The 17494-nt window shown below is 36.6% G+C and overlaps 1 protein-coding gene and 1 long non-coding RNA gene across 2 annotated transcripts in view; both read left to right on the forward strand.

Annotated features, from left to right (window-relative positions):
- LOC309644669 overlaps positions 1-17494 on the forward strand; it is a 546086-nt gene that overhangs the window by 275639 nt on the left and 252953 nt on the right. The gene's annotated exons all lie outside the window — the stretch shown is intronic.
- Positions 62-17494, forward strand: part of IARS2 (isoleucyl-tRNA synthetase 2, mitochondrial) — a 74263-nt gene continuing 56830 nt past the window's right edge. The window contains exons 1-2 of the mRNA XM_082426311.1: positions 62-411; positions 1769-1891. Coding sequence (XP_082282437.1) covers positions 145-411; positions 1769-1891 — 390 coding nt within the window. The 5' untranslated portion in view covers positions 62-144. The remainder of the gene's footprint in view (positions 412-1768; positions 1892-17494) is intronic.

A 17494-nucleotide genomic window follows, 5' to 3' on the forward strand; every position in this document is an offset into this window, starting at 1 on the left:
CCCACTTCCTCGCCCCCTTCCCCGCCCCGCGCTTGCGCACTCCCGCAAGGCTCGCGCAGGTCCTCTGGCTTCCCTCTTCCCCAGAGACCGGCTGGAACCTAGGCTCCGGCGCCTGTCCGGAGCCTGGGGTTGGCTTGGCTCGCCATGCGTTGGGGGCTGCGCCCTAGCGGGCCGGGGGTAGCGGCCCTGGCCGTGGCCCGGAATTTGTGGGTGCCGCCCCACCTTCCTCGTCGGCCTGGCTGGCGAGGGGCGACGAGGAGGCTTTTGGTGCGGTCAGTCACCGGGGCCAGTAACCAGCTGCAGAATTCGAGTAATGGCAGCTATCGGGACACGGTGTTGCTGCCGCAGACCAGCTTCCCCATGAAGCTGCTGGGCCGCCAGCAGCCCGACACGGAGCTGGAGGTCCAGCAGGTACGGGCCGGCCTGTGCGCGGCGCGGGCCGGGAGGGGGGCCTCGGGAGGGGGGACACGGGCCCTTCCCGGAGCCACGCCTGGGCCACTCACACCCCGAGTGGGGCGGGACCCGGCCGCAGGCTCCAGGCCCTTTTGGGCCGGGGGTGTTGCGACCCGGTCAGTGGAAATCATGCGCTTCCCACAGGTTGTATTGGGTGAAAACAGAAGTGCAGAAACCTCTAGGCAAGTCCCTTAGACGTGGCTGGTTCCAGAGCGGAATGCTAAGGGGGAACCAGCGGTGCTCAGATAGCACGGATGGAATAGAAGTCCCAGTTTTAGCTTAGACAGAACCAGTCGAATTTGGACGCTTTTCCAGTGGCTTTTAAGAAGTGAATTAACATGTACACATATAAATAAAAATTCGATTATGAGAAGTTGAAGCTTACTTTTGTGGTATCAATAGGTCCCTGGTTGGAATTACGGCTTGTCTGAAGGGTCAGGTAGCTGTGGTTATTTCCTCAGAGTTCGCTTCCTAAACTGTGCCTCTGTCTCCTGTATTAGACTGAATTTTCTAAGGGCAGAGATTCACTTGTTAGTTTGTGTAATTTTAGAGTCTTTAAAATCCCTGATATTTTGGATATATTGTCTTAGTAAATACGCTTAGCTTAAATATTCTTATGACAGTTCTCAAGAGTTCTAGACTCACAAACCTGTTTTGGCCATCTAATTTTTTAAAGTGTTTTATCCAGTACCTTCTATATTTCTGGAACTGTGACAGTTGCAGATATTTTCTCATATAATCTTCACACCAGCTCGGTGAGTTGGATATTATTAACATTTTTTTCAAATGAGGGAATAGGCCTACAAAGGCAAAGTGACTTGGCCAAGGTCACACAGCAAGTGGGGGAAGGAGAGTGGGATTACAATCAGTGTTATTCCAAATTAAGAGAGTAGCGAGTGTTGAGGCCAAAGGATAGCAGGAATAAGATGTGAGTGCATGTGTCTGTGTGTGTGTGTCTGTGTGTGTGTGTGTGTGTGTGGGTGGGTGTGATGGGGGACCTACAGGTCCTTCAGCATGGAGTGGAGGGTGGGGAGTGCTGAGAGACTGCCCAAGAATTTAGTGGTACTAAACCTTTGTAGGGTCCTGTATACGTTTATAAAGCACTTAGACTTTAAACTGAAGTCTACGGAGAAGCTAGTCAAAAGTATTAAAAGATGAATATCAGATGTGCATTTTAGAAACCTCACCATTTGTGTTTTAGAGTTGAATACATTAGAATGGGATAGGAAATAAGCAGGTGTTGGTTGTAATTTATGGTAAGATTCAGGAGTATGTATTTACATGATGTTCAGACATTATTGTTCTTTTTAAACAGAAATGTGAATTTTTGGAACTTTATTCATGGCAAAGAGAAAGAAAAGTGAAGACAGAGTTTTGTCTTCACGATGGACCTCCTTATGCAAATGGTGACCCTCATGTTGGACATGCTTTAAATAAGGTAATTATAATTTAGGTTACAAGACTTGAGGGAACACCTTTATTTAAATACACTTTGCAAAAGAGTATATTCTAGTTTTATGACAGTTACGTAAATTTGCACTGGCATACTTAAACCAAAATGTCTTAATAGAAAGTAGCAATAAACAGTTTCAGTACTGTGTGAAAAATAACATCACTCGTATTTGCCTTGAGCTTATTTTACGTTAGTAAGTATCATTTTATTCAGTAAATCATTGGTGAGCGTCTATTATGTGCCAGGTATTGTCTAGACTCTGGGAATAGCAGTGAACAAAATAAGGATAAGTCCTGGCTTTATGGAGCTTGTGCTCTAAACAGGAAGGCATAATAAGATAAATAAGTAAAATATTTAATATGTTAGGTAGTTGCTATAGACTGAATATTTGTCTGTGTGTCGTCCTGGCTCCCACCCCCTGCAAATCACACGTTGAAACCTAATCCCTAATGTAGTATTTGGAAGTGGAGCCTTTGACAGGTGATAAGGTCATTCTTGGCTGCTATGTGAGCAATAGACTGTAGAGGTAGAGGGAGTTTGGAAATAGGGAGACTAAGAAGGGGACTACTGCATAATTCAGGAGAGAGATGATGGCCATTTTGACCAGGGTTGAAGCCATGAAAGTGGTGTGAGAAATAGTCAGATTCTGGGTACAGTTTGGAGGTAGAGCTGACAGGATTTGCTGATGGATTAGATGTGTGGGGTGAGAAAAAGAGAAGAGTCAAGGATGCCTCCAAGAAGCATCTTGAGCACTTAGGAAGTCAGAAGGGCTCTTACCTGAGATGGAGAAGACTGGGAAGATCAGTTTGGGGGAAGAAGTCAGTTCAGACTTGGGCATGTTTCCTTTGAGACAAGATTAGACATGCAGGTGGAGATACTAAATAGGCAGTTGGAGGTGAGAGGTCCATACTGGATATGTAGATTGATAGATCATCACCATATACAGTTCAGGGTTGCATTTTGTTTTGTTTTTGAGGGGTGGCTGCTAGGTGCATTTTAAGTAGTAAATGAATTGAGCGAGAAATTTAGATTCTCCTCTAAGAGAACTCACTTGACTTCCCTGAGTATCCTGTAGGCTTTCTCTGCTTTCTACCATGAAGAGTAAGAATGATTATAGTTTGCTTCATGGTTATGCTGAGGTAATAGTCTGCTTTCCAGGAAACAGTTGTTTTTATTACAGGCTATTTATCAGCTCACCTTTCTTTACTGATTCTTATTTCTCACCTACATGAGTTAAATCATTTTATATTAGTACTCTCCTTGAGTTTTTAAATTCATTTGGCATTCCCCCCACCCCCTACAGAACCCCAAGAGATTTTTTTGCCAAGTAGAGCAGTAATTACACATGCATGCCTTTTGCAAAGCAAAGATTTTGTTGCTTGACATCAGTGTTCCTTTTGAGTCTAGAAGAGTATCTAAATCTCAATTTCTAGCATCCAGTCAGAATTTTTTTTCCCTTTTATTCAACTTACTCAGTTACTTGCATGAGCCTTGTAAGACTCCTTGAAATGCCCCCATTTGTAGACAAAATGGCGTGTAATTTTTTCCTTCTGTTCTTGCGTTATGGGTATTATCCAATATTTACAATGGATATGTTTGAGCACTTTCATAAATTAAACCTTGTTTTTCTATTTAAAATAAGAGGCACGGGAATTCCCTGGTGGTCCAGTGGTTAGGACTCGGGGCTCTCACTGCCGGGGTCCTGAGTTCAGTCCCTGGTAGGGGATCTAAGATCCCGCAAGCCGCATCGCAAGGCCAGAAATAAATAAATAGAATAGAATAGAATAAAATAAAATAAATAAAATTTAAAAAGAAAATTTAAAAAATAAATAAATAAAATTAAAAAATAAAATAAGATAAAATAAAATAAAATAGGCAGGTACGTGATTGATCCATTTAAGGTGTTATGATACCCCAGTCTTGGGTGGTATTTTTAAAACGAGGGTAAGTGTGGTATATCTTACCATAATATCAATTTTATTTGTAGTTTGGGAGAAAAAAGATACTTAACCAGTCATTCAAAACCATTTTATGTTAAGAGACATATTAATCTGCTTGGGCTGCTATAACAAAATACCTTAGACTGAGTGGCCTAACAAACATACATTTACTTCTTACAGTTCTGGAGGCTGGGAAGTCCAAGATTAAGGTGCCAGCTGATCTTGGCTCTCTTCCTTGCTTACAGAAAGCTACCTTCTCACTGTGTCCTCACATGGGGGTAGGGGGTGGTGGAGGGAAGAGGGGGAGGGGGAAGAACGCTTTTCTTATAAGGGCACTGTTTCCATCATTAGAGCCCCACTCTCATGACATCATCTAACCCTAATTACCCCCAAAATTTCATTTCCCAATACATTGAGGGTTATGGCTCTAACATGAAAGGAGGGGTTTGGGGGACACACAGACATTCAGACCGTAACACATGATATGAAATGGAATACAAAATTCCTTTGAATTTGAAAGGAATGGAAGGTATTTTCAAGTTTAAGCTTGCTCTAAGCCCCATTTCTTCTTTCTTCCTTCTCCCTTCTCCCACAGGCTGCTAGCCTAGCTGAGTGGCTGTTGATATCAAATTGTATGTTACAGGCCTGCCTGTGTTGAAATAGAGAGCTTCAACCAGAATGTAAATCAACTTGGTTACTAAGCACACAGTTTAGTGACTATTTTTGTAGCAAGACTTTCTTGATGAAGGAAGCAGTGAGTTGACTTGCATTTTGATGTAAAGCTCTTTCTCTTGAAATAGACTGGCACCTTTGTATAGTACTGGACGAATGTATAATTTCGTTGTTCTCAAAAAGTTTTTTTCCAGAATAACCTGTGGTAACATGCACCAATCTTAAATTATTCAGTTTGATGAGTTATGACAGCTGTATACATCTGTTAACCTCCCAGTGCAAGATATAGAAGATATATATATATATGTGTGTGTGTGTGTGTGTGTGTGTATATATATATACACACATTTTTTGAAGTATAATTGATTTACAATATTAATTAGTTTCAGGTGTACAACATAGTGATTCAATATTTTTATACAGTACAAAATGATCACCATAGTAGGTCGGGTTACTATCATAATACAATTTATTACAATATTACTATATTCCCTATACTGTACATTACATCCCTGTGGCTTATTTATTTTATAAGTGTAAATTGGACTTCTTAATCCCTTTCACCTTTCCTTTCACCTTTTTCAACATCTCCCTACCCCCTTTCCCTCTGGCAACCACCAGTTTGTTCTCTGTATCTATGAGTCTGTTTTTCTTTTTTTATATTTGTTTTGTTTTATCTGATTCCACATATAAGTGAAATCATACGATATTTGTCTTTCTCTGTCTAACTTATTTCACTTATTTCTAGGTCCATTCATGTTGTCCCAAGTAGCAAGATTTTATTGTTTTTTTTATGGCTGAGTAATATTCCATTTTATATATACGCCACATACCCTTTTTCTATGCATCTATTGATAGACACTTAGTTTGCTTCCATATCTTAGGTTGCTATTGTAAATAATGCTGCTATGAACATGGAATTGTGTGTATCTTTTCAAATTAGTGTCTGTCTTCTTCAGATAAATACCCAGAAGTGGAATTGCTAAATAGTATGGTATTGATAGTTCTGATTTTAATTTTTGAGGAATTTTCATACTGTCTTCCATAATGGTTGTATCAATTTACATTCCTACCAACAGTGGACAAGGGTTCCCTTTTCTCTATGTCCTTGTTATTTGTTGTCTCTTTGGTAATAGGCATTCTTACAGGTGTGAGGTGATATCTCAGTGTGCTTTTGACTTGCATTTCCCTGATGATTAGTGATACTGAGTATCTTTTCATGTGCCTGTTGGCCATCTGTATATCTTCTTTGGAAAAACGTCTGTTCAGGTCCTCTGCCCATTTTTTAATTGAGTTTTCTGTGTGTGTGTGTGTGTGTGTGTGTGTGTGTGTGTGTTTTCTTTCTTTTTTTGCTGTTGAGTTGTATGAGTTCTTTATAGATTTTGGATATTAACTCCTTATCGGACATATCATTTGAAAATCTTCTCCCATTCCCTAGATTGCCTTTTAGTTTTCTAGATAGTTTCCTTCACTGTGCAAAAAGCTTTTTAGTTTGATGTAATCCCATTTATTTTTGCTTTTGTTGCCCTTGCCTGAGGAGACAGATCCAAAAAAATATTGCTAAGACCCATGTCAGAGAGTTTACTGCTTATGTTTTTGTCTAGGAGTTTTAAGGTTTCAGGTCTTAAATTCAAGTCTTTAATCCATTTTGAGTTTATCTCTGTATATGGTATATGAAAGTGGTCCAGTTTCATTCTTTTCCATGTAGCTATGCAGTTTTCCCAGCATCATTTATTGAAGAGAGTGTCTTTTTCCCATTGTACATTTTCGCCTCCTTTGTCATAGATTCATTGGCCATATAAATGTGGGGTTTATTTCTGGGCTGTCTATTCTGTTACATTGATCAATGTGTCTGTTTTTTGTTCCAGTATCATACTGTTTTGATGACTGTGGCTTTGTAGTGTAGTTTGAAGTCAGAGTGCATGATACCTCCAGCTTTGTTCTTCCTTATCAAGATTGTTTTGGCTGTTCAGGGTTTTTTGTGTTTCCATATAAATTGTAGAATTATTTGTTCTAGTTCTGTGAAAAATGTTGTTGGTATCTTGATAGGGATTGCGTTGAATCTGTAGATTGTCTTGGGTAGTATGGTCACTTTAACAATATTCTTCCAATCCATGAGCAGAATATATCTTTCCATTTGTTTGCATTTGTTTGTGTCATCTTCAGTTTCTTTCATCAGTGTCATAGCTTTTGGAGCACAGGCCTTTTACCTTAGATTTATTCCTAGGTATTTTATTCTTTTTAATGCAATTGTAGATGAGATTGTTTTCTTAATTTCTATTTCTGATAGTTTGTTGTTTGTGTAAAGAAATGCAAAAGATTTCTGTATATTATTTTTGTATTCTGCAACTTTACTGAACTTGTTGATAGTTCCAATAGTTTTTTGTGACATCTTTAGGATTTTCTATATGTAGTATTATGTCATCTGCAAACAGTGACAGTTTTACTTCTTCCTTTCTGATTTAGATTCCTTTTATTTCTTTTTCTTGTCTGATTGCTGTGGCTAGGACTTCTAATACTATGTTGAAATAAAAGTGGTAAGAGTGGACACCCTTGTCTTGTTCCTGATCTCAGAAGAAAAAAGCTTTTAGCTTTTCACCACTGAGTATGATGTTAGCTGTGGGTTTGTCAAATATGGTCTTTATTATTTCAGGTTATGTTCTCTCTATACTCAGTTTGTTGAGAGTTTTATCATAAATGGATTTTGGCAAACACTTCTTCTGCATCTTGTGAAATGATCATATGATTTTTATTCTTTGTTTTGTTAATGTGGTGTATCACATTGATTGATTTGCAGATATTGAATTATCCTTGCATCCTTGGAATAAATCCTACTTGATCATGGTGTATGATCCTTTTAATGAATTATTGAATTTACTTTGCTAACATTTTGTTGAGGATTTTTGCTTCTGTGTTCATTAGTAATATTGGCCTGTAATTTTCTTTTTTTAATAGTGTCCTTGTGTGGTTTTGGTATCAGGGTAATGCTGGCCTCATAGAATGAGGAGTTTCTGCCCTCATCACTGTTTTGGTTTCTATTGCTTTAATTTTTTTGCCCACTGTAAAATTTCAGGTAGGTTGAATCATAACATATATTCTTCTGTGTCTGGCTTCTTTAACTCATATAGTATTTTTTGATACTCCTACATGCTGTTATAGATGTCAATAATTGATTCCTTTTTAATTATCTTTAATTGGTTAGTAGCATTCCGTTCAGAGAATGTACCAAAATTTATTCACTATTTTTTTCAGTCCTTTATATTTATGTATACTTTAATGGAAAATTTGGAGAGGGCACGACCTTTGACATCTGTCTGTATTTTCAAAACCACATATCTGGTCACTAAACAAGTCAGTATTGCTATTAGAGCAGAATTGTAACATGTATTATACATTGTATTAGAACAGTTAATTGTATTGAAAACTTCTGAAACATTTGAGATGTGTTACACATATTGCACATTCCTCAGTATTAAGTTTGTTTGCTTCCGCAGAGGCCAAATTATGCTGCTTGATAGCTCATTTTCAAATTATTAGACATATTACATCAGATGGTAAAAAGGGCATTTATTTCTTTTCATGGACAAAACTGAAGTGCTTGCTTTTTTTTTGTTTTATTGTTTTTTAAGTACATGCTATTCAAAGACAATATCATTCAAATTTTGTCTTAATTAAAGTTTATATTTGAAGTAATTGTAGATTCAAGTGCATTTGTAAGAAAAAATAGAGAGGACTCCTTGTACATTTTACCCAGTTTCCCCCAATGGTAACATATTGCAAAACTGTAGTACCATATCACAACCACGATGTTGACATTGATACAATCAAGATACCAAACATTTCCATCAGGAATCCCTCATGATGCTCTTTTATAGCTATATTCATTTCCCTCTTTTCCCACCACTTCCTTTAGCTGTTCTAACTACTAATCTGTTCTCTACTTCTGTATTTTTGTCATTTCTAGAATGCTGTGTAAATTTAATCATACAGTTTTGGGGATTGACTTTTTTCACTCAGCATAATTTCCCTGAGACTCATCCAGGTTACTGAGCATATCAATAATAGTCTGTTTTATTGCTGAGTGGTATCCCTTGGTGTGATGTACCACAGGTTGTTTCACCATTCACCTGTTGACACCTGGCTTGTTGCCAGTTTTTTTATTATTAGGAATAAAGCTACTCTAAACATTCACATACAGGTTTTTGTCTGAATGTAAGTTTTCGTTTCTGTGGGATAAATGCCCAGGACTGCACTTGCTGGGTCATATGGTAGTTGCATGTTTAGTTTTTTAAGAAAATACCAAACTGGTTTCAGTGGTGGCTTTTAGCATTTTACATTCCTACCAGTAATGTACGAATGATCTTGTTTCTCTGCATGTCAGCAGCATTTGGTGGTGTCACTTTTTTATTCTAGCCATTCTGATAGCTGTGTATCCCATTGTGGTTTTAAATTTGCATTTCCTTAATGGCTAATGATATTAAACACTTTCATCTCTTTATGTGCCATCTGTTGACCCTCTTTGGTGAAATGTCTCTTTATGTCTTTTGGCCATTTTCTAATTAGATTGTTTAAATTTTTACTATTTTGAGAGTTTTTTATATATTCTAGGTACTAAATCTTTGCCAGGATACGCGGTTTGCAACTATTTCTCCCAGTCTGTAGCTTGTGTTTTCATCCTCTTAACAGAGTATGTTGCAAATTGAAAGTTTACATTTTTATGAAGTCTAATTTATCAGTTTTTCCTTTCATGAATCATGCCTTTAGTGTCATGTCTAGGAACTCTTTGTCTAACCTGAGGTCCTGAAGATTTTTTTTTTCTAAAAGTTTTACACTTTACATTTAAACCCCATGATCTGTCTTGAGTTTATATAAGGTGTGAGGCTTAGATTGAGGTTTATTTTTTCTCATATGGATGTTTACTTGCTCTAGCACCATTATTATCTTTTTCCTAATGAATTGCTTTTGTACCAATGTCAAAAATCAGTTGGGCAAACTTGTGTGGGCCTATTTCTGGATATTCTGTTTGGTTTTTTTGTTCTGTATGTCTCTTTTTCCACAAATACCACAGTTTTGATTACTATGGCTATAGAGTAAGTTTTGAAATTTGGTAGTCTGATTCTTCCCATTTTTTTTGTTTTTCAAAATTGCTTTAGCTATTTTGGCTTCTTTGCCTTTACATTAAAATTTAGAATAATTTTTTTGACTTTGAATTTTGGGAGTATTAGCAGGTACCAGGTCAGTTGTGTGGGTAGGTAGTAAACAGCAAGCAGTATGCAAATTTTTTGTGAGAACTAATTTAAAAAAATTACCCCCAGTTTTATTGAGATATAATTGACATGTAACATTGTATTAATTAAGGTATATGACATAATGATTTGAAATATATATATATAGTGAAATGATTACCACAGTAAGTTTAATTAATATCCATTGTGTCACATAGTTCCAAATTTTTATTTTCTTATGGTGAAAACTTTTAAGATCTACCCTCTTAGCAACTTTAAAATATATACTACATTGTTGTTACTATAGTCACCATGCTGTACCTTACATCCACAGAGCTGGTAAGTATTATAATTTGGAGTTTGTACCTTCTGACCATTGTCACCCATATCTCCAACCCCCCCAGCCCCCACCTATGGCAACCACCAATCTGTTCTCTGATTTTAAAAAAATCCATGATATATGAGGAAAAATGGATAAATTTGATTTCATCAAAGTTAGAATCTTTCTAGGAGTTTGATTTTTTTTTTATATTCCACATATAAGTTAGATGATAGGGTATCTGCCTTTCTCTGTCTGACTTACTTTATTTAGCATAACGCCCTCAAGTTCCATCTATGTTGTTGCAAATGGCAGGATTTTCTTCTTTTTTATGGCTAAATAATATTCCACTGTATATATAGACCACATTTTCCATATTCATTCATCCATTAGTGTACTTAGGTTGTTTCCCTGTCTTGGCTGTTGTAAATAATGGGGCAGTGAACATGGGGGTGCACATATATATCCAAGTGTTTTCATTTCCTTCAGATAAATACCCAGAAGTGGAATTGATGGATCATATGGTAGTTCTATTTTAATTTTTTGAGGAACCTCCATGCTGTTTTCCATAGTGGCTGCACCAAATTACATTCCCATCAGTAGTGCACAAGGATTCCCTTTTCTCCACATCCTTGTCAACACTTATTATCTCTTGTCTTTTGGAGGACAGCCATTCTGACAGTTGTGAGGTGATATCTCATTGTGGTTTTGATTTGTATTTCCCTGGTGATTGGTGATGTTGTGTACCTTTTCATGTACTTGTTGACCATTTTTATGTCTTCTTTGGGAAAATGTCTGCTCAGGTCTTTTGTCCATTTTTTTATTGGATTATTTGCTTTTTTTGCTGTTGAGTTTTACATATCCTTATATTGAGTATATATTCATACGGTAAGTATCTTAATGTTTTGGTTATTAACCCCTTATCAGAAAAATGGTTTGAAAATATTTTTTCCCATTCTGTAAGTTACCTTTTCATTTTGTTCATTGCTTCTTTTGCTGTGAAGAGGGTTTTTAGTTTGATATAGTCCCACTTTTTGGTTTCTGCTTTCATTACTTGTGCAACAAAAATCATTGTCAAGACCAAAGTCATGGGGTTTTTCCCCTATATTTTTCTTCTAGTAGCTTTGCAATTTCAGGTCTTAACTTTAAGTCCTTAATCCATTTCAGGTTAATTTTGGTAAGTGGTGTAAGATAGGGGGTCTACTTTCAAGTTTTTGCATGAAAATATATGGCTTTCCCATTACCATTTATTTATTTTTTTAAAAATTTATTTATTTATTTTATTTTTGGGTGTGTTGGGTCTTCATTGATGCACACAGGCTTTCTCTAGTTGCGGCAAGCGGGCTTCTCATTGTGGTGGCTTCTCTTGCTGTGGAGCACAGGCTCTAGGTGCACAGGCTTCAGTAGTTGCGGTGCGCGGGCTCAGTAGTTGTGGCACACGGGCTTAGTTGCTCCGCGGCATGTGGGATCTTCCCGGACCAGGGCTCGAACCCGTGTCCCCTGCATTGGCAGGCGGATTCTTAACCACTGCGCCACCAGGGAAGCCCCCCATTACCATTTATTGAAGAGACTATTCTTTCCCCATTGAGTGAGAATTCTTGGCTTTCTTGTCACATATTAGTTGACTTTATATACAAGGGTTATTTTTGGGCTCTTGATTCTTTTACATTGGTCTCTGTGTCTGTTGTTCTGCTAATACTATAGTGTTTTGATTACAGTAGCTTTGTAATATCAGGAAATGTGTTGTCTCCAGCTTTGTTTTCTCTAATTTGCATTGGCTATTTGGGCTCTTTTGTGGTTCATTATGAATTTCAGGATTTTTTTTTTTTCTGTTTCTGGGAAAAATGTCATTGGAATTTTGACATGGGTTGCACTGAATCTTTAATGGCTTTGGGTGTGTGGGCATTTTAACAGTACAGACATACCTTGGAAGATATTTCAGGTTCAGTTCCATTCCACTGCAATAAAGCAAATATTGGGTCGAGGCTAGTCTCATGAATGTTTTGGTTTTCCAGTGCATATAAAAGCTGTTTACACTACATTGTAGTCTATTAAGTGTGCAATAGTATTATCTGTCAAAAAATGCACATACCTTAATTTAAAAATACTTTATTGCTAAAGGAATGGTAACCAATATCTGACAAGGCAGGGTTGCCACAAACCTTCAATTTGTAAAAAATGCAATATCCCTGAGTTGCAGTAAGATGAAGCACGATAAAATGAGGTATGCCTGTATTAATTTTTCTGATCCATGAATGTGGGATATCTTTCCATTTATTTGTGTCATCTTCGATTTCTTTCATCCATGTCTTCATGGTTTTCTGTGTACAGATCTTTTAGCTCCTTGGTTAAATTTATTTCTAAATGTTTTGTTGTTTATGGTACTATTGTACATAGAGGGTTTTTAAATTTTCTTTTTCAGATAGTTTATTGTTAGCGTATAGGAGCATGTCTGATTTTTGTATGTTGATTTTGTATCCTGAAACTTTAATGAACTTGTTTATTCTAACAGTTTTTTTGTCAAGTCTAGGATTTTCTGTATATAACGTCACATCATCTGCAAACAAAGACAATTTACTGCTTACTTTTTGGTTGGGTATCTTTTTTTTTTTTTTTTCCTTTTCTATTTGTTCTGGCTAGGACCTCTAATACTATATTGAATAGGAATGGTGAGAGTGGGCACCCTTGTATTATTCCTGATCTTAGAGGAAAAGCTTTCAGCCTTTCACCATTCAGTATGATGTTAGCTGTGGCCTTGTCATATATGGCCTAATGTATTATCTTTGAGGTATGTTCCTTCTGTACCCACTATATTGAGAGTGTTTATAATTAAATTTTTATATGTTGAATTTTGTCAGATGCTTTTTCGGCTTCTGTTGAGATGAACATGTGATTTTTATCTTCTAATGTGGTGTGTCAACTTAATGATTTGTTTATGTGGAACCATCCTTGCATCCCAGGGATGAATCCCACTTTATCATGGTGTACGATCCTTTTAATATGCTGTTGAATTTGATTTGATAGTATTTTGTTAATAACTTTTACATCTATATTCATCAGGGATTTTGGCCAGTGGTTTTCTTGTAGTATCCTTGTTGGCTTTGGTATTAAGGTAGTGTTGGCCTTATAAAATGGGTTTGGGAGTATTCAGTTTTTCTGAAGAGTTAGAAAAAGATTGGCATTCATTCTTCTGTAAATATTTGGTAGAATTCATCTATGAAGTCCTGGGCTTTTCTTTTTTGGGAGATTTAAAATTACTCATTCAGTCTTTTTATTTGTTAGTGTTCTGTTCAGATTTTCTATTTTTTCATGTTTCAGTCTGGGTGAGTTTTACATGCCTGCAAATTTATCCATTTTTCCTAGGTTGTTCAATTTCTTGGCATATAATTGTTCACAGTAGTCTCTTAGATCCTTTCTTTGTATTTCTCCAGTGTCAGTTGTAATGTCTCCTGTTTCACTCATAATTTTATTTATTTCAGTTTTCTGTCTTTCTTGGTAAGTCTAGTTCAAGGTTTGTCAATTTTGTTTATATTTTCAAAAACCACCACTTAGTTTTATTGATCTTTTCTATTTGTTTTTCTATACTCTGTTTCATTTATTTCTGCTCCAATTTTTGTTATCTCTTTCCTTCTCCTAACTTTGAGCTTTGTTTGTTCCTTTCTAGTTCCTTGAAGTGTAAAGTTAGGTAGTTTGAGATCTGTCTTTTTGCTTAATGTAGGTGTTTATAACTGTCAACTTCCCTCTTTGACCTGCTTTTACTGCATCCCATAAGATATTTTTCTAACAGTTATTTAAGATGTTTATTCAAATTTCATCTTTTTGGTAATTAGAAATATTACCATTTGTCTTTTTACTTTTTTAAAATATCTTTTTAAATTAAATCAGGGAAATTTGCACACATTGAATATTACCTTTTGTTTATTCATTTATTCTTTCAATTTTTTAATATATTGTTTCGGTGAAAAAGTGAGAAAGAGTGTTAAACCATTGGTATATTAAATAAAAACAACTTTAATCCCCAATACCTTGTTCCTATATCAACTAAAGATTCTTTTTTTTTTTTTATAAATTTATTTATTATTTTTGGCTGTGTTGGGTCTTTGTTGCTGCGTGTGGGCTTTCTCTAGTTGTGACGAGCGGGGGCTACTCTTCGTGGCGGAGCACGGGCTTCTTGTTGCGGTGGCTTCTCTTGTTGCGGAGCATGGGCTCTAGGCATGCGGGCTTCAGTGGTTGTGGCACGCGGGCTCGGTAGCTGTGGCTCATGGGCTATAGAGCGCAGGCTCAGTAGTTGTGGCACATGGGCTTAGTTGCTCCGTGGCATGTGGGATCTTCCTGGACAAGGGCTCGAACCTGCGTCCCCTGCATTAGCAGGTGGATTCTTAACTAATGCACCACCAGGGAAGTCCTCAACTAAAGATTCTTAAGGTAACTTAAAGCATTCAGACATCCTTGGAAAGTAATATTATAATACACAGTAACATTTCTATATTACACTTTCATAGATATTGTTGACAGGAAAAATAAATCACATTTTTTCATTCAAAATATGGAAAACTGAAATAGTAAAACTAAATTGACAAAATTGTAATTTGTTTATGCTGGATTTTACCTAATTTTAATGAAAATAGTTATTATGTGTTACATACATTTGAAGGTATAAAAAATATATTTTTCTTCATTGCACAAAATTTTTTATTGCAAAATACTTAAGTAGAGACCTCTAAGAACATTTTCATAATGACCATTAAGTGTATAGAAAACATTTTTCAAATCTGAGTGTAAGTGGAGGGGAAAGCAGGGTGCAAGGTGACTAAAATCCAGAGTTTGGGTGACTTGGCAAGGTCATCCAATTAACAGGTTGAAGTTGTGGATGTGACCCAGGCAGGATTTTCTTGTTTAAAAATGCTGCAGATGAGTGTATTTAAAACAAAGGGGAGGAAAATCTAGTTATAGCCCACCCACATCATTTTATACCAGAAAAACAACTGTAGCAAGTAACTTTGAGTGTTTCAGAACTTAGTTAGGTGCATGGTCCGTTGGTATCCAGCTTTAATACCTGCCTGTGAGTGCCATGTTCCACCACAACCCCAGCTCCAGCACACTTGCTGTTAGCGGCTAATTCTTTTTCACATAGAGTCAGGAATCTGGACTAAAGTTCTAACCCTTCTTCTTTTCCAGAGTTAGAGTGGTACTGCATGTTTCCTCCTTTTACTTCCCCCACAGAGGTGGCTTCAGGGATGATGAGAATGTCACCAGGTAGATTCAGTATAGAGATGTGCTTTCCATTTTCTGTCTCAGTTACCTAATCTTACAAGCCAGCTCCCTTGAGAAAGCATGTGTAGATCACTAGTCCTCTCTGGTCCTCTCTAAACCTCCGTCCGCCCACTGGGCTGCAGTGGGGTGTACTTGCAGCTGGGTGTGTGGCTACTGCTGCAGGAGTACCTTGGCCTAAGGTGTCTGGCCGCTCTCAGCCATGGCTGGAGCCTGTACGACAATCCAATGAGTTCAGGCCAAGCACAATCTCTGCGCCCCTTAAGTGGTGGTATACTGTGTTTCTCTTTCATTTGTTTTCAAGATATTTTTGATTTCCTTTTTTATTTCTTCTTTGACCTATTGGTTTTTCAGAAATGTATTGTTTACTTTCCACATATTTGTGAGTTTTTCAGTTTTCTTCTTGTTGATGATTTTTAGTTTCATGCCATTGTGGTCAGAAAAGATTGTTGGTATGGTTTCACTCTTTCTACATTTGTTAACACTTGTTTTGTGGCCAAATATTATCTATTCTGGACATTAATCAGTGTGTGCTTGAGAAGAATGTGTATTCTGCTGCTTGTCAGTGGAATGTTCAGTATATGTCTGTTAAGTTCATATGGTCTGAAGTATAGTTTAAATCCATTGTTTCCTTATTGATTTTCTGTCTGGACCATCTATCCATTGTTCAAAATGGAGTATTGAAGTCCTATACTATTATTGTATTATTTTCTATTTCTCCACATCTGTTTGTAGTTACTTAATATATTTAGGTGCTCTGATGTAGGGTACATATATATTTACAACTAATAATTTTCTCTTGATGAATCGACCACTTTATCATTATGATGACATTGTTTGTCTCTTATTAGAATTTTTGACTTAAAGTCTATTTTGTCTGGTACAAGTATAGCTACCTCTTCTGAGTTTCCATTTGCGTGGAATATCTTCTTCTATCCCTTTACCTGATTTCCTAAGTGTGTCTTTAAAGCTGACATGATCTCTTGTAGGCATCATGCAGTCGAGTCTTGTTTTTTTCCATCCTTTCAGCCACTCTATACTTTTTGATTGGAAGATGTAATCCTTTTACATTTAAAATAATTATTGATAGGCAAGTACTTACTAATGCCAACTTATTGTTTCCTGTTTGTTTTGTAGTTCCTTTGTTCCTCTCTTTCTTTTTTCCTTCATGAATTGATGATTTTTCTTAAAGGCATGCTTTGATTTCCTTCTCTTTATCTTTTGTACCTTTACTATGGTTTTTTGTTTTGTGGTTACCATGAGGCTTACATAAAGCACCTTATAGCTGTAACAGTCTGTATGAACTAACAAATTATATTTGATTGCACACAAAAACTGCCCTTTTACTCCCAGTACACATTTATGTTTCTTATAATTTTGCTTTACATCTTTTTATATTGTATATTCATTAACACATTATTTTAATTAGAGTTACTTTAACACTTCTGTCATTTAACCTTTATACTAGAGTTATGTCATTAACATACCACCATATTACAGTATAGGAGTATTTTGAATTTGCCTATATACTTACCTTTACCATATTTTAAAATTGCATATGTTTTCTAGGCACTAATTATCATCCTTTCATTTCAGCTTGGAGAACTCCTTTTAGGATTTCTTGTAATGTAGGTCTAGTGGTGATGAACTCCTTCAGCTTTTGTTTGTCTGTAAAAGTAGTTATCTTTCTTTCATTTATGAAGAATAACTTTTCCAGTTAAGTATTATTGGTTGGCAGTTTTTTATTTGCAGCACTTTGAATATATCATCCCATTCTTTTTGGCCTGTAAGGTTTCTGCTGCGATATCTAGTTGTAGCTTTATGGAGGTTCCGTTGTAAGTGGTAAGTGACAAGCTTTTTTTCTGTTGCCGCTTTCAAGATGCTCACTTTGTCTTTGATTTTTGACTTTTTTATTATTATATGTCTTTGAGAAGATCTATTTGGGTTGAATTTGTTTGGGGATCTGTGAGCTTCATGAATTTGAATGCTCATATCTTTCCCCAGATTTGGGAAATTCTTAGCTATTCTTTCTTTAAATAAGCTTTCTGACTCTTTTTCCCTTTCTCCTCCTTCTGGGACTCTCATAAAGCATATATTGTTTCTTTCAGTTGTGTCACATAAGTACTACAGGCTTTCGTCATTCCTTTTTATTCTTTTTTCT

The sequence above is a fragment of the Balaenoptera physalus genome, assembly GCF_965194825.1.
Source record: "Balaenoptera physalus genome assembly, chromosome: 1".
Taxonomy (NCBI): domain Eukaryota; kingdom Metazoa; phylum Chordata; class Mammalia; order Artiodactyla; family Balaenopteridae; genus Balaenoptera; species Balaenoptera physalus.